At 47.5% G+C, this 25101-nt stretch overlaps 1 protein-coding gene across 1 annotated transcript in view; it reads right to left on the reverse strand.

Annotated features, from left to right (window-relative positions):
• Positions 1–477: 477 nt before the first annotated feature.
• Positions 478–25101, reverse strand: part of NUAK1 (NUAK family kinase 1) — a 71504-nt gene continuing 46880 nt past the window's right edge. The window contains exons 3-7 of the mRNA XM_070410964.1: positions 24612–24763; positions 21979–22044; positions 9980–10099; positions 7763–7895; positions 478–5076 (exon numbers count right to left, since the gene is read on the reverse strand). Coding sequence (XP_070267065.1) covers positions 3926–5076; positions 7763–7895; positions 9980–10099; positions 21979–22044; positions 24612–24763 — 1622 coding nt within the window. The 3' untranslated portion in view covers positions 478–3925. The remainder of the gene's footprint in view (positions 5077–7762; positions 7896–9979; positions 10100–21978; positions 22045–24611; positions 24764–25101) is intronic.

Here is a 25101-nt window from a genome sequence, read left to right on the forward strand (position 1 = left end):
AGAGTAGGGATGTGTCTGCCCTTAGAGTAGAAGGAGGTGCCCAGAAGGGGGGCAGGCAGAGGAAGCTGAGGCTGGGCCCGGAGCGTGGCTGTTAACCTCTGCTGCTGTCTCTAGTCCAGGTTGAAGGAATCGGGTCAGTAGTCTCCTTTGGAAACCAGAACTGAGAACATGTAAATGTGAAAGTTATCTGATAAGCTAGGATGGGTCAGAAAATCAGGGAGGGGAAAGCCAGGCTACAAAAAGGGAAGAATAAAGCTGATATGCAAAGAGGAGCAGAAAAGAGAACCTGTCCTTCTCTAAGCTCCCACGTCTCCAGTCCCTGCTCCCAGCTGCACTGCCAACTGCTCCCCGCCTTCTGAGAACTTCGAATAAATCCCCCATTTATGCTTAAGCTTGAGTGGGTTTCTGTTAGTTATACCCATTCTATCACTTAGTTAACTAAACGAAAAACAAGCAAATAAAGAAGCAAAGTCCCAGTTCAGCTCGTTGCAATTTATTTAATTTAAAAATAAAAACAGAAACAAAAAAACAAAACAGAAATCAGTTTCCAACGAAAATACAAACACTTTGGGTGGTTATCCAGCTTTTTTTTTTTTTTTGCTTTTTTTTCTTTTTCTTTCCCCCTGTAGGCTATTCTGGGCTCAAACCAATCAAATGAGTGAAAACCAATTTTGACTGGAGCCATAAAGCATGTTGCACCAATTAAATTACACCAATATATTATTATAATACCTTTGAAATGCCTTTCAGACCAATAAATAAGAAAAGACAAATTCAAATAAAAAAGTCAACTTTTTATTACCAAAAAAAAAAAAATAGAAATTAAATAAAAGTCACAACTTGGATTTCTTTTAAAAAATGTGCAGTCAAGTTTCTCTCTCTCTCTCTTTTTTCTTCTAGGAATGATACCATGCCAGTTAATCCCTACAGAACATTTCCAGTTTGGCAATAAGCAGTCAGTCGATCATTCACATTTGTACTCAAGACAGCAGGCCTGGGCAAGCCTCGCCTGAATCCCACCCTGGAAAGTGCTCCCTGTCGTCTGAAGCAGCAGCACCTGGTAACAGGGATGGAAATTCAGTGAGTTCTTAGCCTTTTCATTTCGCCTGGGGTCTTGAAGCACTTCCTGAAAACTGATCATGCCTTTGAAATTTACCTGTAAAAAGAAGGATCATTCTACTCCTTTGGCAGATGTGTAAACGAAGACACTGAAAGGCCCAAGAGGCAAGGGAAGGACCAGGAGAGCTGACATCCAACCTCCTGCCTGGTCCACCGGGTCATAAAAGTGTCTCTCACTTGTGATTCCGCGGAAACGAATCAAGCACGACCTGCTTGGCTGGGGACTGGCAGGTAGGGGTGGTAGGACTGACTCAGGAAGCAGGGAAGTGGCTTTTCTGAGCTTTTCCCTCTCTTCCAGGGTTTTCCTTGAAAAGCAGAGTCAACATCACATCTAGAGTCAGAGGATTTAGCAGAACTAGGCAGGGCCTGAGAGACCAGCCAACCCACCCCTCCAGCTCTTACAGAAGGGGAAACCTAGTCCCCCAAACTCTGCAGGTGCCCAAGGCCACCAGCTAGTTAGCAGCACACCAGGACTCAACCTAGAATCTCGGCCTCGGGGGTGGAGGACTGTCTTTGCCACAATCCAGTCTGGGTTTACTGACAACAGAGAACATGCGTGTGTGTTTCTCTTTGAGGGGTTGGGGGAGGAGAATAGGTTTTCTGAATAGTGTCATTTTTATTTAAAGATTAGAAGGTTGGAAAATACTAAACCGAGGTAATCACTTGGCAAAAGGAAAAAAAACACATCAACCAGTAGGTAGGTGTCATACCTAAGTCATACCGACAGCTACCCACAAGGCCAGCTGCCATGCATGGGGACCAGCAGTGTGGCAGACTAGGGAGCTTCCAAAAGGTTGTGGAAAACGAGATAAGGAGTAGGGAGCTCAGAGGCTGCCGAAGGCCCTCCATGCGCCCACATACCCTCCACACACCCGTTGCCACCTACAGGGTTTTCTTTTTCCCTTTGAACCTTTATGGGAGCTCAGGAAGGAGGTGGAATTGAATGCAAGGAAACTGAGACGCTTCCCACAATACATGACTCAGCTGGACCTGAAGGAACACACAAGACAAAACCCCAGAGCTGGTGGCAAAGGGGAGGAATGCCGCCATCTCCTTAGGGAAAGGGTGGCTTTGTTCTCATTAAATGTCCTTCGTGCCTTACGGTGAATTCTTTCTCATCTCCCCATGAGCTATTGCTTGTTGGTTTTCCCAAAAATGCTTCCAAAAACCAGTCCTCCTTGTTTCTCTAGGTGGCTACCGAAGTCGGCCAACTTGAAACAAGGGTTTCCATTTCCCCAGGCCAGTAGAATCAGAAGTCATCCCAAATTCACAAATAAGACCATTCATTTCAAACCAGGTACCTGAAGATGCCCCATTGTGGGAGTGACAGTCTTGTCACCTGCAATCTGGGTGTCTTTTCAAGGTAAGAGTCCTATCACACCTCTTCTCTGCCTCCTCCAGAACCATCTGGATGGCTTCCCGGGAAATGTCTCCTCTTTCATATGCTTCCTCCCAGCCCACTCTGCTCTTTCAACACTTTATTCATGTGAATGGATGAACATTCTTTGCCCCCAAAGCCTAGGCGTTCAAACCCATGACACAGAATACCTAGACTTGGGGGGGAAACACCTTCCGCCTGACTTTCCTTTCCTCGTCCAAATATCCCACCTACACACTAACTCCCTACAAGCAAACTCGCCTACTTCTGAGGATTCCACACGTGGTGGATGGGGAAACCGTCTGCTGTTACTAGACAGGGTCAATGGGTGAGCCAGTTACTCCCGTGGAGACTATGGACAGTATCACATCCAAGTGAGAGCATTCATGCAGATGAGAATGAACCCAAGAGGCAGCATTCCAGTTAATATTGAGATGTTAAGGAAATTGACAAGTTGCCCCCTTGTTGGTGCGGGTCAGTTTCCATTCATCTGTGCAAAAAGCACAGAGGGTCCCAGGCTCTGTTATTCACCAGTTTTAACCTCTGACACCACCATCTTTTTCCCACCCACCTTTGGGAAGTTGTGCTGAAGAGCAAGGCAGACATCAGAGAAGAAGCCAAAAAATCACCATGGGCTCTAAGTCCTTAGCCGAGTTCAGAGCATCCTCTCTCTGACCAAGGCCCTATCTTCCATTCAAGATAGAGTAGCAAATGGACAAGTGCCACTCCAGTAGCATTAAGAGATAACATAGATCCCACAGGATGCCTTAACCTAATTCCCAGGGCTTAACCAGGTCAAGGATGGCAACTACATGGCATGAGTGCTACGGCCCCTCTTCTCATACCCATGGCAGCCATGACTAGTTGATCACATCACTCCTTCCCATGTGCCTGGGCTACTCACACCAGCACAGCCAGCAGCCACTATCAATCAACCACCAATTCAAACTCAGGTTACTGAAATCTACTTGCCAACCCCAAGCAATCAGACCAGACCAAGCTTGCTAATGTGAGAGAAGGAGCAAGCTCTGAGCTCACCCAAAGCAGACGTCTCCAGTCTCTCTCATGCCTCCTCCAGAAGCACTTGGATGACTTCTAGGGAAACACTCCCTCTTCCATAGGCTTCCTCCCACCCTCTAAGTGCTGCCAATGCCACCTCCCCCGATAGCTGGGCCTCTAGGAGGTACCATAAAGCCGATGCCAATTAGGACCCAAATTCTGACTGGCAGCTGACAGGACTGGCAGAGAGCCCACTCCTCCCTTTTAGGTGCTGGCTCAAGGTTTCCACCATGGCCAAGTGAGATGGCACCAATCCTTTTTCAGTCTATCATCGTGGCCAGCAAAGAGGTAACCAGCTCGTTAGCACAAGTCATTGCTTCCCTTCCTCCCTCGTACCCACCCCCAACCCGCCCCTGCACCCCTGGGGAGCTAGTTGAGTTTGTTGCAGATCTCCAGCGCTTTCTTGTAGACCTGAGTCACGTCATCCATGTCCGTGAGGAGGGAGAAGCTGCTGTCTCCCAGCCGGTTCCGGTACCGCTTCGGGTACTGAGGCCGGGGCCGGTTCTGGAGCCCCTCAAAGTCCTGGATCTGGAGGAAGTTTTCCGCCGAGACACAGCTCCGGATGCGCTGGCGGGCGGGGCGATTCTCCTGCAAATCCAGCAAGTCAAAGGAGTCGCTGGACAGGACACTGTCATCGCTGATGATGCTGGAAGGCCGGCTGTAGCTCCGGGAGAGGCCCTCAGAGGAGACGCTGGGCTCCAGCAAGGATTCCAGTGTGGGCATTTCGGGGCTGGCGAGGGCCGGGTCCATGGTGCCTGCGGAGTACTTGCTGCTGTGTTTCAAGATGCCCTTCCTGCGGCAGGACAGGCTGTGGACAGTCACCCTGGCTGTGTCCGGGGGGCTGGGGGACGGGATGCTGCTGCCCATCCCATCGTTGCTGTCCAACAGCTCCGAGGACTCGCTGCGCTCCGGGGAGGAGTAGTAACCCGATTCCCTCTGCTGCGTCTTTTTCAAGATGCCTTTCTTGGGCATGGTGGCCGACTGCTTGGGGCTGAGTTTACCTGGCATCTCTGCCTCGGGGGAGCTCGGGAGGGGCACGCCAGTCCGGCACAGGTCCTGCTCCATCTTGAAAGCAGGGGGTAAGGCAGGATTGACGCCTTCGATGAAGCCGGTGCTGTGAGAGCGATGCTCGCTGTTGCTTCGCTTCTTCAGGATCCCTTTGGGTCTCTTGGAGCTCAGTTTGGATGGACTCTCGGGCACCGAGTCCTGGCCGGACTGGGCAAAGTCGTTCTCTTTCTTGGACTTCTTCAGCGACCGCTGCCGCTCCAGCATGACCTCCGAGGCCCCCGGCTTCGTCAGGTTCTTCATTTTGGCTTCCGCCTCGGCCTGCAGCCCCGTGGACCGGTGGTGCCAGTCGATAATCCGGGCCAGGAGCGGCGACTCGGAGTTGGGGAGGGCATCACAGTCACAGACGCTGCTCTTGTAGCCCCAGTTCACCCACCAGTGGTTAGCGATGTCCTCGATGGTGGCCCGGCGATCGGGGTTCACCATCAGCATCCACCGGATAAGTCCTCGAGCATCTACGGGGCAAGAAGGAAGAGGCCTTAATGGGAGCCCCCGGCTTTGTGACAGGGACGACGCTCCAGGAATGGCTAAGGAGACACACTCACTTTCTGAAAACTCCAGTCGGAGCCCCGGGCTAGCCAAAGTCTTCCAGACTGTACCTCAAAAGCCTCATCAAAACTTAGAACCACAGGCCAGTTCGCCATCACAGCCTGGCACGTGTTTGCATGTGAGTGAAGGGATGTCATGGACTACTGGGCTTCCTATCAACTCCAATCTTTATAAAATGGGCAAGGCCAGGTACCTCGGAAAAAATCCAGACTCGACCCTTGCAGGGCCCCACTACTCCTCCGGAAAATGTCATTTCACCGAAAGGGAACACAGCTGTAGATTACTATGGCTCTCTTTAGTCCTCCGGACGTAGGCTTGCATAAGCACGCAGTGCTCAGGGTCATCGGGAAAGTGTGTAGTGATGACAAGGAAATTTGGGGCCGAGATGGCGAGAAAAAGGCTCCTCATCAGAGAGGGAAAGACGGAGAAGGATGGAGAGGAGCTCAGACCTGGCACACCTGGGCAGTGAAGGGGCCAAGTGCAGGGGCCATGCCCACGGCTGTCCTTGGCCAAGTTCTGAGGCCCACACCCCATGAGCTCAGCTCCTTTCCCTCTCTGACATAAGCCATAGCGTGCTGAGCTGTCAGATCAGAGAGCTGATCTGTCTGCTGTCAGCTCACCGCCTGTCTGACAAACTCCATTTGCAAATTTCTGCTGCCAGAGAGGTAAGGGGAAGCCCCAAAGGGATGTTGAGGAGGCACAGGAACCAGCTGCCTCTCACAGCTTTCACACTGACTTCAAAGATCAACTGTGCTTCCCCGATGGGGGCTGAATTACGTCCTGGGAGGCGCCACCTCCCCCAGCCACTTATGTGGGCTAATGAGTAGCTGGCAAGGGCCTGGCAAGGGGTGAGCCCCAACCCTGAAAAGTGACAGGACGATGTTCATTCAGTCATTCCACAAATATTTCCTGAACTCCTGTAATGTGCCAGGAACCCGTTAGCTGGTGAGGCAAGTAAGACCGCCATAGAGATCACCCTGAAATTTCTCCAAAAAAAAAAAAAAAAGAAAGAAAAAATTCCCAACCAGGTTGGCTTATTGACAAAAAATAGAGATATGACTCTTATCTATCTACACACGTGCAGTAGTCAATCCTCATTATTCACAGATTCTGTACTTGTACATTCACCTACTCACTAAAATGTATGTGTGACCTGAACATCCGTGCTCAGGGTGCTTTCCTGGCCACTTGAGTACAGTAGAGAGAGGCAACACCCCGAGCTGCCCAACACCCATGTGTGTTCCCAGCTGAGGTCCGAAAAGGGGACAGCACTCTGCTTGTTGTGTCTGTGCTCACGACTCACGTAGTGTCCTTTTCAGCCTATTTAGTCCACGTTTTTCACATTTTTGCACCTTCTGTGGATTTGGCTGTTTAAACTGCCCCAGGTGTAGTACTAAAGTGCTATCTAGTGATCCTAAGGGCAAGAAGGCTGTGATGTGTGTCAGGTAAGCTTGTTCAGGCATGAATCACAGGGCTGCTGGCCATGACTTTGATGATAAGGAATCAACAGTATATTTTAAGCGAGGTATCTTTAAACAGAAACATACAAGGTTTGTTGAAAACAAGGTTACCTACTGTTCAGTGACAAAAGCACGGGGACTTCAGAGGCTCACAGGAATCGAGCCCTGCGTCTCGCTGAGGAGCAACGCTCCAGGACTCACTAACCAATGCTCACAGCAACGTTACAGAACGCCACTACCTGAGTAATGAGAATCGCCTATGGGTGTCCGTGTGTGAACATGTATGTATATATATGAAGTGCCTGTGTTAACTGTATAAAATGGCCCCCTGGGCATACCCTTTCCCCACACGCAGGGCACTCTCCCATCAAGAGGCAGAGCCTGTGGCCTCGGTGGCTTTGACCAATGGGAGACGGCAGAAGGGACTTTATCTGGCTTCCAACATAGACATTAAGAAAGCCTGGCAGCTTCTTCTTCCTCCCTCTTAGAGCCCAGAGCTGCCACGTAAGAAGTGCAGGCTCCCTCCCAGACTGAGAGGCCTGGGGAGGCACCTCATGGACAGAGAGTCCACCAGGAGTATCCCCAAGTCAGCCCCGGCTGCCATCGGTTACAGCTGCAGGAGAAACCCCTTCCAGCAAGGCCAGCAGAGCTCTAGCCAACCCAGGTGATCGATATGGTGACATGGCTGCTTGGGGGATGGGACAGAGCCCTGATGCAGCCACAGATAATGAAACCGTGTCCCTGGGGGCACAGTGGTGAAAAGGGGCCGTTGCCACGCTCATGACAGTCTCGTCAGGGTGGTCTGTATGTCTACATGGACCAGAAGACACCAAAAATACATCTTCCAAATTTTTAATTTTTAGTGGAGAAACTGAATCCAAACAGGGTCAGGGGTCTGCCCAAGTCCACACAGCGAGTGAACGGGACTCCTCCTAGCCTTCCCGCCGAGCAGGAGGCTTGTTCTGAAATTCTCATTCGGGAAAGCGGCCCCACAAGCCAGCTCTGCCGGAAAGCAAAGAGCTGGAGGGAATCAAGAGGAAAAGCAGGAGACTCCTTCCAGACGCTAAAACAGAAGCAGAAAGCGTGAGCTCGGGCAGCTCCCCCTCCACCTCTGACCCTCCCGAGCACGCACCTGAGGGCTGCGTGGGCTCCCGGTACTCTCCGCTGCTGATCTGCCGAATGAGGTTTTTGTGATCGAAACCATCGAAGGGCATTGTTCCATAAACCAGGGTGTAAAGCAACACGCCCAGGGCCCAGCTGTCCACCTGGAGCAGAGAGACAGGACATATAGGAGCTGGGAAGCCGATTCCGGATGCCTTCCAGACCATTAGCATCACAGCGTGGGAGCAGCCACCCCCAGCGACCCCGGAGCCGAGTTTAGCACCTGGCAGACAGGTTCCCATGGCAGCCTGACAACTGATACGCAGTGCAGCTGGGCATTTCCACTTCAAACCAAGCCCCCGCGGTCCCAGCCCACATAAAAACTTTCTCAAACAGACTGTCTTCTTTGATCCTCACTCTAACTTTGTGAAATAGGTAGGGTCTGGATGACTTTCACCCACCCCCCACTTGACAGATGAGAATACTGAGGCACAAAAGACCTCCATGGTTTCTCGAGAGGCCTCGCCCCAGTGATGGAGGTTAAGCCTGGGACGCAGGGCTCTTGGCTTCTCACCCAGGAATCCATTCCTTCCTGTACCTTCCTTCAAATGGATCGGGCGGCAAACCCAAATGCTTACAGGAGCCAGGCAGACAACAAACATGAACGGAGCAAGAGAGAATTGGGGGACCAACGTGGAGCGTTGGGGACAGAGACAAACCGTACAGTCCATTCACCCATCTCAAGGAGGCAGCCCCCGCCTGGCTAATTGCGGCCTCAAAGCGACACACAGACCTCGCACTGCTCGATCCTTTGGTTTTTCAAGAGAAGTCAGAAACCAGACTTATATGTGAAATCTCCCAGTTATTAAATGTGTGTTCAATATTTTTTTTTCTTTTTTAGAAAAACAAATGTGGCCAAATAAAGCACGCTTGCTGGCCGGTTCACAGGCTGCCAGCTTGTAACTTCGGAAAGAGAGCCTCCAAGATCAAAGAGGCGTTCATTATCTATGATAAATTTACAGTGTCGAGTTTCTGCAGTTTCGTAAATGGAATCCTGTGCTCCTCCCTTACATTCTTACTTCAGAAAGACTTTCCCTGCACTGTCGTTGGCAGAGGCTGCTGGCATCCTTCTCTTCCGCCTCCAGCCCTGCCCCAAACACTCTCAAACAGATAAATATTTGGAAGGAAACATTTCAACCCAGCGAACAGCTGCTATTTAAAGAATACTGAGTGGATGAAATCTCTCTGTAAAGAGAACCATCTTCCATCTTTTTTTTTTTTAAGAAAATAGCCACTCACGAAAAATAGCCTCCCGCTTTTAAAATAACATTTCCACCTAACATATGGCCCCCAAAAGCCTTAGGCATGTAGAGCTGTGCACTGCTCATGAGTTCAAAGATACAATTAAAATGTATTTCCTTAATCAAAAAATACAGGCTGTCAAAATTATTTGCGAAAAGGTAGCCATTCCCAGAGCTAAGGGGTTTTCGGTTTGATGTTTGTTTGTTTTCTTGTTTCGTTATAATGAGGAAAAACTGAAAGTAATCTGACTGTCTAAATCTTGGGGAGTGATTAAATTACGGTATGTTTATTCCTACAATAAAACTTCGTGCTGTCATTAAAAACTATGTTTTTAATAACAAATTCAGAAAATGTCATAATATAAAGTTAACAAAATACACACACACACACATACATATATACATATACAAGGACCTCAATTATTTTTTAAGATTTTTTTATTGATTTTTAGAGAGGGAAGAGAGAGGGAGACAGAGAGAAATATGTGTATGAGAGTGGAGCATCGATCAGTTGCCTCCTGCATGCTCCCTACCAGGAATTGAACCAGAAACCCGGGCACATGCCCTGACTGAAAACTTTTAGATGCTCAGGACAATGCCCAACCAACTGAGCCACACAAGCCACGACTCAATTTTTGAAATGCAGAGATTTACACTGGAAAAGGGTCTTTTAAAAAGCCACAAAAATATTAACTGGTTATCTTTTACGGGTAGATTGCAGGTAACTTTATTTTCTTTTTTAGGCTTTTCTGGATTTTTCTATTTTTCTCCCAGGTGTGTGTGTTATGGCTTTTGTAATCATATAAGGAAAAGTTTGCTTTGCTTATTTTGTTGGGGTATTTTTTTTTAAGTATTTTCTGGATTAGCTCTTTGCCCTCTGGCCTTTTCTCCCCCCAAGACCCCCCACCCCCACTCGCCCCGCCATACACAACAGGCAGCCTGCTCACCTCTGGCCCTCGGTAAGGCCTCCCATTGACAATTTCAGGAGATGCATAGAGTGGGCTCCCACAAAACGTTTGCAAGAACTTGTCCTTCTGGTACAGGTTGGAAAGCCCAAAGTCAGCAATCTACAAAGAAAGCAAGATCCAGGGGGCTTGTTAGCATCGCAGTCAGTGTCTGCATTGGATCAACTCGCACCACCCAGCACTAGAGCAGCTGAGGGCACCTGGGGGGTCTGCTGGCTGAGTTACCCTTTCTCTGTAGCCCTGGGTCTTCATAAAAGGACCAGTCAACACGACTGGGCCCGTGACTCCCGGCAGCGGTCCTTGGCATCCAGCACACGTTCTGCCGCATCTGCACACTACCTGCTCTGTTCCTTAAAATTAATCCTTACGTGGGCGCTCTACCTTTTTTTTAATATATTTTTATTGATTTCAGAGAGGAAGGAAGAGGGAGCGAAAGAGAGAAATATTAATGATGAGAGATAATCATTGATCGGCTGCTTCCTGCACACCCCCTACTGGGGATCGAGCCTGCAACCCAGGCATGTGCCCTTGACTGGAATCGAACCTGGGACTTTTCAGTCCATAGGCCAACGCTCTATCCACTGAGCAAACTGGCTAGGGCAGGACGCTCTATCTTCACTTCCATTTAGATTTGCCTGAGAAATCCACAAAATCACAGGCTTGATGTTTCTGATGAACACTGAAGTGTATAACTATTAGTCTGAAAAGTGTTCATCTGTGGCCTACCTAACATCACACTGCACCACGGTGGTGTGTACAACACACTTTGGAAAACCTGTGCACCTGACACCTCCACCTCTTTATCCGCCCACACGCTGATCAGAACTGCAGTTTGCCTACCTGGTGACCCTAGAGCAGCGGTTCTCAACCTGTGGGTTGCAACCCCTTTGGCGGTCGACCGACCCTTTCACAGGGGTTGCCTAAGACCATCCTGCATATCAATAGAAATTTACATTACGATTCATAACAGTAGCAACATTACAGTTATGAAGTAGCAACGAAAATAATTTTATGATTGGGTCACAACATGAGGAACTGTATTTAAAGGGCCAGAAGGTTGAGAACCACTGCCCTAGAGGAAATGGACTCAGGGCACTGGGTTTTGTTAAATGAGTTTTTAATCATATTTCAGCCATCTGTGTGACATGGAGCAGGTCCATTAGCTACTCTAAGCCTCAGTTTGCTCTCCAGAAAATGGGAATCCATGATCCCTATCCTGTTCCAGCTCACACGATTATTGAGAGAATGAAAAAAATCTATCCAGATGAGACCATGACTGCAAAAGTGCTTTATAGTCCTAAGCAAATGTTTTACCTAACCTTGATGCTCTTTAACCGCACAGCCCTTGAAGCCATTCTCTGTTCCTTGAGTTTAAGTGTTTTATTTATTGTTATTTATGGCAGCACTCTTCCATATATATTTTTTCCACATATGTCTCACAAATATACATCTAATGTACATATATACGTATGTGCATATATGTGTGTGTATATGTGTGTATGTGTGTGTGTGTGTGTATAAAAGAATTCACCTTGCCTGTTAGACTTAAGTCCCCTGAGGCAGGTGGGAGGTTCCATATCTTCCCCTCATCTTTGTATCACCCACTGCTTAGCACCTGCTCGCACCCAAGAAACACTTCTCACTAGCATAAGCAGTATATTTTGAAAAGCACAAGATAATTAGCAGATAATACAAAGGAATAATGATAAACTTAGTTTCCACTTACTGAATAACCTCCAAGTATCAGCCACTGTTCTGAGCACTTTACGCTCTCTAATCTAATCCTACCCCAAACCCCATTTACACAAGAATGAATGTACTTCATGGCACTGAACTGTCCATCTAAAAATAGATAAGATGGTGAATTTTGTTTTATGGATATTTTACCACATTAAAAAAAACAAAAAACATTTTACAAATGAGAAAAATGAGGTTTAGGGAGATGAGGCTGTTCATTTCAGGTGAACTAACTAGTAAGCACCTATGTAGACCCGTATCTGTAAAGTTTCCAACCATGAGCCTTCCTGCCCCGGGTAACAGCAAATTTCACTCCACGCTCAGCCATTCACACAGCCTTGCAGCCTGAGCCACCGCGGGTTTCTGCCGCTCCCCAAGCTGATTTCCACTGGAGGCTTAAAAACAGCCTGAGTGATTCACATGCCCAGCCTGACCGCAAGCTCGCTGGGGCTCTGTTTTGAATGCAGCCCCCCAAATAAGCCTATTTTATAGAAGTCAGCCCTGAATGAATGGAATGTCACTGCAAGTAGCTGGTGAAAAACCACCCTTAGAAAACGCATTCTCGGGGTTCAGATTGCACTTAATTGCCCTGAATTCCACTTTCTTATCCAGGCCCCTGCCTGGCTTGCTTACAGGAAGTTGGTTGGAAGCTCTATGAAGTGTGCCCTGTCAACCAGAAGAGGAATGACATGGCTGCAGCCCTGGGACATACCGAGAAGTCGCAGACTGCGTCCTCTCCGACCACTAAGGCAGAACTAACTGTCCCAGCCAGTGCGCATCCTGCGGACAAGACATTCCTTCCCACCCCACAATGTCAGCGGCACCCGGGGCGCCTATGAGCTTCCAGATACACACACGTGTGAGAGGCACCCGCCAGCTCCGCGTGCAAAACCCCACGTGCACGCACTCACACGTGGAGCTCTCCAAGCCTGGGCATCCTTGCTTTCTTTGCAGCCCTCCGAGAGTGTGTTTATGTTGTACCCACTCCCATCCTCACAGACGGATGCTTATCGGCCTCTCCCAGTAAAGCTGTCAGGGCTGCTGACAGAAGATTAATAGAGATCTAGATTAGTCCATGTTCTTGGCACTTTAACGGGGAAAAGCAATACTAATACACACACACACACACACACACACACACAGCGTTCTCAAAACTTAAGCCACTTAAACTTGGGCTGTGGCTCTAGACCTCATACCCTGTGGAGCCTACATCAAGTGGCCACTGGTTATGTAACTTCTCAAAGCCTCAGTTTTCTCATCTGTAAAATGGAGGTAGGAACAGTGTCTACCCCCACAGGGTCATGGCGAAAATTAAATACCATAATGTATGTAAAATACTTAGAACAGAAATTGGTGCAGAGTTGAAGCTCAATTAATATTTGCTTCCCACCTTTAAATCCATGTTGGTAACTTTAGAAACTTCATGATACTCAAAAGGATATTGAATTTCCATTTAAGAGAATTACATAAGGCTTCTATTTCAAATAAGTATAATTTTTAAAAGTGAAATGAACTAAATATATTAAGTAAAATAGCAACAGGAGATACTAGGGAAAGTCAAAATCCAAGAAGAGAGTGAAAGAAAAGAAATTTGGGCCCAGCTGGTGCAGCTCAGCAGTTGGGCATCGACCCAGGAATCAAGAGGTCACCAGTGAGGGCACATGCCCTGGTTGTCGGGTCAATCCCCACGAGGGGACATGCAGGAGGCAGCCAATCGATGATGTTTCTCTCTCATAGATGTTTCTCTCTATTTCTCTCCCTTCCTCTCTCTCTAAAAAATCAATAAAAAGTATTTTTTTAAGAAATTCTGGAAAAGCTAAAAACATGGGGAATAATGATTTTGAACATAATAAAACAAAAATAACCCAATCTCCAAAATGGTTTCAACCCGAAAGAGCCTTAAGGGATGAGCTAATCCTATCCCTGGTTCTGTAAGTGAAGCAAGTGGAGGTCAGAGGACTTCAAAGGTTTGCTGAAGGCACGAGAGACAACCCCACGAGCGTCAGGTTCCTCCCAATCTGTGTGCATTCTCTGTATCAGAGCATCAGTTGTGTATCGAGGGTGACTCCGCCAAGGAGGGATCTGGGCCTCGCTGTTAAAGTTGTATTTTGCTGACACACTGGTCACCTCTGGAGAAAGGTAACTACGTGGCACTTCTCTCCTGGTGGTGGACTGTTCCCTGGCCCGTGCTGGTTCAGAACCACCCCCTGTCCCCTCCCTGGGTTCAGTTCAGCCTGGACTCTGAACAGGAAGCGAGGAAGTCAACACTCGTGTCTTTAACGTTTGGAGTTTTTGTTATCGAGTCTTTCTAGACGTGTGCCCTGCCGGATGGAAGTCGGAGTCAGAAAGATAAACTAGGAAAGGATTGTTCACATTTCAGAAGAATTCACCTCACTACAGCATGGACGGACCTAGAAGACGCCGTGCTCAGTGAGACAAGCCAGACGCCTAAGGATAAATAGTATGTGATTCCACTTACATGAGGCTCAGAGTAGTCAACTTTGTAGAGGCAGAAAGTGAAATGATGGTTTCCAGGGGCTGGGTGGGTGTGGGGGGTGGGGTGGGCGGGAGAGATTGGGGAATTGTGTTTTCACTGGATACAGAGTTTCAGTTGGGGAAGACAGAAAAGCTCTGGAGACAGGGCGGTGGTGATGGTTGCACAGCCATGTGAACATACTTAATGCCATTGAACCGTACACATAAAAATGGTAAACTTCATGTTACATATATTTTACCATTTAAAAAAAGAATCAGGTGGGTGGATGGGAAGAGATCAACCAAAGAACTTGTATGCATATATGCGTAACCCGTGGACACAGACAATCCGGTGGTGAAGGCCTGGGGTGGGGGGAGGGGGCGGGCTAGAAGAGGTCAATGGGGGGGAAGAGGGGGCATAGGTAATACTGTCAATAAAAAAGATTAAAAAGAAAAAAAAGCAGATTGAAAATTTTTTAAAAAAAAAGGATTAACCTCAGATCACATGAATAATCACTGTGAGCTCACCAGATGAAAAAGGAAGTATCAGCTTACTGATGATTAACTGCTGGGAAAGGATGCTGATGACAATGACAATGTAAGCCATGGTCTGATGGTCATTTGCAGTGTCTAAGAGGAAATGCAGTGGACTGAGCATATCAGAGGTTTAGAAGCTAGGAGAACCTGGGGCTAACCCTGGGCTTAGCACTACTAGGTGCTCAGTGGGACCTGCCAAGTTCCTCAATTTTCTCATCTGCAAAATGGGAATGATAACAGACCCCACCGCATAAAGGTGTTGTGAGGATCAGAGAACCCACATGTAAAACCCTGAAATAACCCTGGTTCCCACGGCTCTCTACATGACAGCCGTTACGATAATGCTGATGATCTGGTTTTCTTAACACTGTTTGCCAGGCAAGACACAGGACTAAAAGCCACGATGCCGCTGTCCACCAAACAGCCAATGAAACTGTCATTCATTTCGGAAATAAGCATGAGAGACTGCGCTGCATGAGGGGAAGAGTAAGGGATGGAGAGCTTAAGTGTTTGAGTTCAAATCCCGGCCTCAACTCTTCCCAGCTGGAACCTTAGGCACGTTGGTCAGCCCCTCCCTCCCCCACTGAGGTCTGAGGACCAGTAGCATGGGCACTGCCTGGGAGCAGGTCCGTTACAGAATTGCAGGCCCCACCCACCCCAGGCCTACTGAGTCAGCTTGCATCTTAGCAAGATCTCCAGGGGACTCCCCAAACATTGGCCACTCTGAACCTGGGTTTCTTCTTCTATACAACAGGGCAGCGGTTCTCAACCTGTGGGTCGCGACCCCTTTGGCGGTCGAACGACCCTTTCACAGGGGTTGCCTAAGACCATCCTGCATATCAGATATTTACATTATGATTCATAACAGCAGAAACATTACAGTTATGAAGTAGCAAGGAAAATAATTTTATGGTTGGGGGTCACAACATGAGGAACTGTATTTAAAGGGCCAGAAGGTTGAGAACCACTGCAATAGGGGATGATGATAATGTAACCTATTTTGCAGGACTGTTGTAATATCAAATGAATGATAGATGGAAACCATGCCTCACATGGCCTGCAGTAAATGTGAGCATTTACTACTTCAATCTCTTTGAGTCTCCGTTTCCTGGGCTGGAAAATGGAAAGCAACAGCACCAACCACGTGATAGTGTGAAAACCAAAATCAGGGTAAATGAGATAATAACAACAATAAATAATAACAACAATAGCAGCATCGCTACAGGCCAATCACCGCTCCGTGAGCACTACATATATGCACGTATTAATTCGTCACAACAACTATGACGAGAGGGTGTCATCACTACCCCGTTTTGTAGATGAGGAAACTGAGGCCCAGGGCGGAGCCATGGCTGGCCTGAGACGTGGAGGAAGAGCTGCTTTGGCTTAAAGCTCCACATAAAGAAGAGTGATTGCTCTCAGGTGGCTGAGCAGGAACCAGCTTTCTGGGGAACTCTTCAGGAAGACAGCAAGCCCATCGGGGAAGACACACTCCATAGCTCCTTTCCGGCCGAGGAGTTCACGGCCGTGGCTTTCCCCATGACAGCCTCCCTCCCGAGTTGTCAGGAAGTGGAGGCAAGGAGTGGAAGTGAGCGGAAGAGAACGGGGTCGGCTTTCATCTTCAAAAGATCCACGCCCACACCGCCTCAAGAGAGAGACTGGAAATGACTGATTCCACGAGACCTGGGGAAGCTCTTCACCGAGGGCGCCTCCAAGCAGCAGCCTCTCGGGATGCTACTGAGCAACCTGCCCCAGCTCACGGCTCCAGCGACTCAGGCATCCCTGTGCCTGGAGAGTCTCTCCCTGGGACAGCTGGACACAAGCTGCTGCAGACAGGGGAGGTGACCTGAAGCAAGGGCCAAAAAGTGTCTCCAGGACGCTCTCTTGGATGTAGGGCAAATCTGGGTGGGAGCAATAAAGGTTAGAATTTATCCAGTGGCTGGTCTTTAAGGTCAAAGACCCTTAGCTGTAGCCAGTCCCATCGCTCCTTAGCTGAGGGAACCTCCTCATCTGTAAACTGGGAGTAATCAGACCCACCCCAGTGGAGATATTCTAATGTCCAAATGAAAGAAGGCACATGGAAGGTCTGGCTCTGGGCTCTGGTTCTAGCAAGGACTCGATAAAAGCTGCTTTTTTTTCTGTCCTCCATGCCCTGTTCTTGCACTTGCTGCTCCTTCACCTTAAAAGATCATCACATTCCTTTCTGTTGAACTCCTACCTGTCCTTCAAAAACCCAGTTGAATCAAAGGCTTTCTGGTCCCTCCAGCTAACAGACCCACCACTTCCTGCTCAGCACTCCCACAGCATATCACACAAGGCACCCTGAGGCCAATAGCAGGGCCACCTGGCCCTGCCAAGGGACAAGAATCAGAAAAGGCTTCCTGGCCCTAACCGGTTTGGCTCAATGGATAGAGCATCAGCCGGCGGACTCGAGGGTCGCAGGTTCGATTCCGGTCAAGGACATGTACCTTGGTTGCAGGCACATCCCCAGTGGGGAGTGTGCAGGAGGCAGCTGATCGATGTTTCTCTTTCATTGATGTTTCTAACTCTCTATCCCTCTCCATTCCTCTCTGTGAAAAAATCAATAAAATATTTTTTAAAAAGGCTTCCTGGGAGAAGAGGCATTCAAGCTGAGACTCAACAGACAGATAGGCAAAGAGCAGTGAGATGAGCATCCTAGGCGGAGGGGAACCATGTGTGCAAAGGACAGAAATCCAGAGAAAGCTTGGTAGATTTAAGGAGTTCGAGTCCTATGCAAGGGCCTTCTCTGACCACCCTCCCTAAAATAGTACCTGTCATTCTCTAAGTTAACCCTGAATGAATTTTCTTCACTGCCAGACAGTTACATTATATATTTCTGTTTATTGCTTGTGTCCCGAACTAAAATTCTAAGTCCATTAGGGCAGGCACCTATCGTCCTCGTTCACCTCTGTATCCTTCTCATGACTCATCATGACCAATGGTTTACCTGCTAGATTCTGAGCTCCAAGAACACATGAACCCAGCCATCTGGCTCACTAGTAAATTCCCAGCAGCCAGCACAGGGCCAGGTACCCAGTAGGAACTTAGTAAACATTTGTGGTTGAGTAAATATTGTCCATTGAAGAGATTGGATCTGCTGAATGAATAAGTGCAGGAATGGATGAGTGAATGCAAGCACACATGAATATATATGTATACACCCACACAAATGGATAGGCGAACAAATGAATGGACTAATTAACGCATGAATGCACACTCTCACATTCATATACTCAAAGCCCAGAGGCGCAGATCCTGAGCTGCCTCCCCTTGGTCTTCTTAAGCCTCCGAGGCTTCTATCTCGCCTGAGCCCTAGCCATTCAAAGCTTCTTTTCTTAGCCCCAGCAGCTGAGTTTCCATTGTCATCAGGGGCAACAGGCCACTTCCCCTCCGCCCCTCTACTCTGAGTCCTGGGAGCTCACTAAATTCTCAGCCCTCTTTGAGGAGGTCAGCTGACCCTGGTGCCTGGACCTCTTCTCATTGTAAGGCGTTTTTTTGTGTGTTTTTTTACAGGAGCCTCCCATGGGAATTGTCGGCATTCCATTCTCCCAAAGAATGGGATGTGAAATCTGGCCCGTTTTTTTTTTTTTTTTTATTAATTGCAAATTAATGCTATCCTGGGTGTCTATTTTGGTAGACATGCTTCTCCTCAGAGTACGGAATGCAACCCAAAGAAGCACATTGCTCTCATTCTTTCTGCTGACCGACTGTGTGAATATTTCTAGAAGCCACACCCTCTCGCACTGGCCAGATAAGTGATTCCCAATGCCAGATGTGCTCTTTGCCAATCAACATCAGGCAGGGAAGAGACCAGGAACAGCTGCATGGCTCCCACCAAAACTGCAGCGACATGTGACAAGTTTAAACCAGTAGCATTTTTACAGGCTTCCTGAGCAACAGCCCTCTACCCTTGGAATTGGGGGGATGCACCCACATTTAGAGAGACACATGAGGGGGCTCCCAGAGGCATCTCGCTGCTCATAGTCCATTGGCTGGTAAGAGGCCATCAGTGTCAATGGTCCCCTTGTCCAGATACCTATGACATGGGCTCTCTTGAACTTGGGAGCCCAGCTTGCAGCCATGTGTCTGTGCCTGCTGCCTTTATCACAAGTGCCCTTTTATAAATATGTTTTCAGCAAAATGCTGACTTGGGAAGAGCTGAGCATATCCAGCCGGAAGACAAATCAACACCAGCTGAAACACATTTTTAAAAACCTTGGAAGTGGGTGTGAGATGATGAAAAGAGAATTTGTCTGGAAGTCAAACATTTGAATTCTAATCCTGGCTGTCATCCCTTCACTCCAATCAAACAGCTTAAGAGCACCTACTGTGTGACAAGCACTGTGCCATACTCCGGGGAAACAGACACAATAATTTCATCTATACTAATTCACTGTGTCTGATCCTGGGCACATCAGTTGGACTTTTTGGACCATAATCATTAAAACAAAGGGTTTGGAAATGACCCTCAAGGTTCTTTCAAGCTTTAGGAGTCTCAGATCCTAGCAGCATTCCTTGAATAAGCAGAAGGAAGGATTCGTGTCAGAGAATGGGAAGGTTTAGTTTCTGTTCAGGAGGTGTGTGTGCGTGTGTGTGTGTGTGTGTGTGTGTGTGTTTCCTTAGTAAATGCCAGAAACAAAAAATCTTAAGGATTAAGAATCCTAGCCCAGCCAATGTGGCTCAGTGGTTGAGCATCAACCTATGAACCAGGAGGTCACGGTTGGATTCCTGGTCAGGGTACATGCCTGGGTTGCCAGCTTGATCCCTAGTAAGGGGCGGGGGTGTGCAGGAGGCAGCCAGTCAATGATTCTCTCTCATCATTGATGTCTTTATCTCTCTCTCCCTTCATCTCTGAAATCAATAAAAATGTATTTTAAAAAAAGAATCCTAAAGAAAAAGATATGACCCAAACCTTAATTTCTATAATGTGCTATGTCTGCTATTTCCCCACCTAATGGACAGGGATCCTAGATTGAAGGACTTGGTCCTGGGAACTGGGAGGCCCAACGCCATGGCACTATTGCTTATGCCAATGAGCCATTCTCCTGGGCTCCTGCCTATTGTTCCCAGCTCAGTTGCATTCAGAATTCTAACCATTCTTTTCCTCTGGGCAAGTCTATGACTCCCTAGGAAGCTATGTGCCTTATCACTTCTGGGACTACATCATGGGAGCAAGAGGTCACATTGTACTACAGAACCCAACCCCCAAGTGAGAGGCTCACATTCCAGGCCTTGTAAGACTACATTTAGTTTGGAGAGCTCTGGGGGCAGGTGGGAGGAAGAATCTGCAGAGGAAGTTAACAGGGTGGATGACACAAACCCTTAGAATGTGTCCCTCAAACCAGAAGCCAATTCTCTAGCCATGGCCTGACCACCAGGTATCTTCAAAACAACTGGCGTCCTGTCCAGTTTCCTTCCCAGGGGCCACCCATTTAAGTAGGCACCTTGGACATGAAGCGTTAAGTGCTAAGAGCTTTGACTATATGTTGTCTAAAACCCTCATGTTTGTCATTGCCTCCCCCGGACTGGGAACAGGGCATGGCACCCAGTAACTGCTCTGGAAACACTCAGTGAAAAAGTGAACAAATCCACAACAATCATCAGAGATGGACTGGCAACCCTACTGGACAAATGAGGAAACTGAGATTTAGGCAGGCAAGTCATTTATCCAAAATACTGCCATTAGTAACAGGCAGGGCTGCCACTCAAAACCCAGGCGAGCCAACTCCAAAGCCACTGCTCTTACCTTGACTCACTACACAATGCTCAGCAGTGTATAAATCTAAACACAAACTATCTCATTTACTCCTCCAAACAAGCCTGTGGCATTGCTGTTACCCCATTTTCTAGTTAACAGGGTGAAGTGCATTGCCCAATGTCAAGGAACTAGTAAGCCACACAGGATGGAGTGTTCTAACTGTGCATCTAGCCTCCTGCTCGAATTCTCCAGCCACTCGGCCAGAACTGGAGATTTCACTTCCTGTTCCTAGAGAAAGCTGCTCTGACCCACTCTTTTCTCCTCATTCTGAGGACTACACAGAACTATGTGACCACAGTCAACCACTCGCAAAAACAAGATGTCACCGGACGTGGCTTCCAGGAGCCTCTCGAAGGATGATGGTGACTAATGATGGTCAGATGCCAAAGCAACTCCATCCTTCCAAGCAAGGAACGAGTCCCCCGTGATGCACCCCCTCAACTTAGAGCAACAACAACAACAAAAGGGGGCGATGCAAGGTCATTCCCAGGCTTGGTCCTGGGACCAGGGAGGAGGCACTAACGTCACCAGCGGCTAATTAGAGGGATCCCCTGGTGCCAGGAGGACTAAGGCCATTTCATAATGAAACCCACGCAGTGAGCTCCGTTTATTTTGAAACCGTATTTGCTTATTTTGCCGATGTGATCAAAGGGACGTCCCGAGTGCTCTGCAGGAGGCAGTTGAACCCTATTGGCCAGGAGCACTTTCTCCAGCTCCAGCAGCAGCCAGCAATAATACTCTCCGTAAAAGTAAACTCCATCACTTGACGGGATGCTCCTTCCCAACAGCGAACACCACCTCCCTTTCCATCAGCTTCCCAGTCCCAGGCAGGTCTCAAGGGTGGGAGAAAAGGGAGTGACAGAAAGTGGCAGGGAAAGAGTCCCAGCTCTAAGATAACTCGGGGCCCTCCTGGCAAACCAAGTATAGTGGCTCAGACGAGGGCTCATGAGTCAGAAAGACATGGGTTCAAATCCCAACTCCACTACCTACTACTGTGTGACCTTGGGTAAGTTACTTAACTTCTCTGTGTCGCAGTGTCCCTAGCTAGGAAATTATGTAAACAAGAGGACCTATCTCCTAAGGTTCTTGTAAAGATCGAATTTAAATGATATCAGGCAAAGATGATTTGAAATACGTAACGTAAGTGTTATTGTACTAAGTATTTTTATGGCAATGATTGTAATGATTGTAGACCATGAACTTGCTGAAGACAGAGACTGTATTTTAGTCACCTAATTATCCCAGCTTGAAGAAGAATGTCTGGCATGTAGTTGAACATGGGTAAATGGCTTACGGAGTTTGAACTGAGGACTCAAGCCAGTGACGCTCCCCACCCGCCTGCCGGGGAAGGAAGTGGCCACCTTATTTCTAAGCTGTCGTTTGGAGCAGCTTAAACCCCCACCGGACGCCACCCCCAGGCCCTGCATATCAATCATCGAGGCAAGAGGTTTACCTTAATATTGCAGTTGTCATCAAGCAGTATATTTTCCAGCTTCAAGTCCCGGTGGACCACACCGTTCTGAAATGAGAAGACAGGCGGGGAATTGAATGGGAGTGGATGGGATGAGAGAAAGAGAGGCAGAGAGAGAGAGGAAGGCGGAGGCAGAGCAAAGGGAAGCATCTGACAGATGAAAGATGCACCAGCCCGGTGGTCTTCACCTCCATCCTTCAGGGCTGCTCTCGCTGTCATGCAGCTCCCGCCAGAGACCGCGACAGCAGAGCATTAGTCACTTGTGTGTGGTTAAGGGAAAAATGACTGGAATCCTTCTCCCCCAGAGCCTGTAAAACAGCAGGGGGATCCTTTGTCGGAATGTCATTCCACTGTGTGAAAGCAACACAGTCCCAGGCGGCGGCAGACCATGTCTGTCTGTGATGTGATTCCCAGGGAAGAAGCAGATTTCTCTGCTGGGGACTCAGAATGCAGGGCTCCCAGACCTTGCGTGTCTGTCTGTCTGTCTGTCTGTCTGCCTGCCTGCCTGCCTCCTCAATGCTGGAAAGAAGCCTGGTTCAATCTGTTCTGAGGATAACAAAGTTGCTACCAGGGGTGTTTCCTCAGCAGCTGGGAGGGAAGATTTTCAAAGTCCCCTTCTGCTCGGCGGGACTCAATGCAGGTAAAGGGTGAAGGTGGGGGAGGCTGGTGAGACCATCGCCACTGGGTTGACCACAGCAGGTCGGCAGGTCACTGCCACCCTGGATGACCTACCCATTCAGGTAAGCTCTGGGAAGGCTGGAAGCTGAGCTGCAGTGACAAGCAGCCAGTGCAACCAACAGGTGAAAAGAGTTACCAGCCAATAGGCTGTTGGCCTATATCTACAGCAGTAACAACTGGTGTGCTTGCTTCTCTTTTAAAACCCAATGATCTTTTCATGGTGGGCATGGGAAGAGGAGTGGAACGGAAAGAACCAACTACTCCGAGCTGGGCAGATAATTAGCAGGGAGAGAATTTTTAACATTATTCAGCATAAAGGACATTTACAAGCTAAGCTGCTCTTTTAAGCAAATGAACTACCTAGAAATTCTGTCTTTCAGTCAAGATTTTCTTAGTTCAGAATCTCCCTTTTTCCAATTGGTTCTTTATTATTCTCCTTTCCTTTTGCCAGTTCCTAGCATCTCCAAAAGTACTGACCAGAGAGAAGAAAAGAACATATATTTTTCTGAGACTTTTTCTAATCCAAACCTTCAAGGGTGTGTTTTGAATTCAAAAAAATGCACAAAATCAGTCTCCTCAATGAAAGATATGAAATACAAGATATCTAATTCTACTTTGCTTTCAATATTGGGAGTCGTTCGGTTTACACTGCTGCATTCCTCATTTTCACAATAAGATGGAACGAGTCTAATAAAGTCCCTTAGTATGCAGAAACTTCAAGTAATAAAAGTACCATCTGCAATGCTTTTTGATGATGCCTGGTGATAAAATACACACTGTTGTATGATCTGAATCATCAGGACCTTGGGTTACGGGTTTTAGATCTGAATAATCATTTTCTAATCACTCCCAGAGCCACTACTGACGAACCAGAATACCTGGCAAACCAGGGGACCTGTACTACAATCATTTGTGTGAAGAAACTGACTATTTGGTATGCCATGTTGGATTCAAGTCACTGCTGTCCTCAAAGTGAATGAGTGTTCAATGTATGATAGTTCTGGGGGCGGGGGGGGGGGGTTATAAATAAGATGATTAATAACATTAATGGCTGGACTATGGCTTGGAATTATCTGGGGACTTTATTTCCTTCTCCAGAGGCCAACAGTGGCTAACCCATGGCTGTATAATGAGCACATCCAATTGGGTGTATTGTGACAGGATGTACATGGTCATCTATGTGTCACCCCTTTGGAAGCAATCAATGCAACAAAAGGGACCAAGAGCAGAGAAAGGTTCAGAACCTGTGGCACAGGAATTCCACTTCTATAATTTCTCTTAAGCAAATTATTCAAATGAGAGGAAAAGGTTACTGTCTAAAAACATTGATCACTATTTGTAATAACCAGAAACTGGCATCAGCCTACATGTCCAATAATCACAATAATTACAGAGAATTTTTAGTATCATAGGAAAATGTTTAGATTAAAATACTGAGTGAAAAAGCAAGACACAAACTTTGTAAAAATTATGCGATCCATTACTCCTGGAACAGAGAAAGGCCATTGGTGGAAAAACTGGTGAAATCCCAATAAAACCTGAAGTTTATTAATGGCAACATATGAATGCTGGTACATTCATACTACAGTAATGTATTATGGTAAGATGTTACCATAGGGTCAGCTGAGTCAGGGGTATATGGCAACTCTCTGTACTATTGGGAAATGCTGCTGTAAATCTAAAATTATTCTAAATAAAAAATTCAAATAAAAAACAAATGTTAAAAGTAGGAAGAAGAAGATTAGAAAGAAACAAAAATGTCAACAATGAGTTATTGCTGGATTCTGGAATTATGGATGGTGGTAATTTTCTTCTTTTCACTTTGTAAATTCTCCATAAGTACTATCATGAACAGACATTACCCTTATAATGTGAAAACAAACAAACACGTGATGCCATAGACACCATCTGTGGCCAAAGCTCTGGCCGGCCGGTACCTTGTGACAATAGTGAACGGCGGAGACGATCTGCCGGAAGAAGTGTCTGGTCTCCCTCTCGCTGAGGCGTCTCCGCTCGCTGATGAAATCATACAGCTCCCCTTTGCTGGCGTATTCCATGATGATCACAATCTTATCTTTGTTCTCAAACACTGTGGGGGGAGCAGCAATATACAAACACCCTGTTAATCCAACAATCTCACTTAGACTGGGACAACAGAGATGTCACTGAACGAGGAGCGGGGCAAACAGCTACCGGGAAGGACACAAGTTGGGCCGTTCAACATCACGAGGAGTTGGGCGAGTTTTTCAGCCAAGTGGGCGATATCATCACTATTGTTACTGGACAAACTATTTCATATGGACTAGCTACCAGGACCTCCTAAGCTCCTCTGACCCAAAGTTGGTGATGATCTTGTCATCTCTTTGCTTAAAACCTTCCAGACTTTCCATCTCACTCAAAATAAAACCCAAAGTTTCAAATGTGGCT

Source organism: Myotis yumanensis, unplaced genomic scaffold, assembly GCF_028538775.1.
Source record: "Myotis yumanensis isolate MYYU_CA2020_CCGP unplaced genomic scaffold, mMyoYum1.0.hap1 SCAF_3, whole genome shotgun sequence".
NCBI lineage: Eukaryota > Metazoa > Chordata > Mammalia > Chiroptera > Vespertilionidae > Myotis > Myotis yumanensis.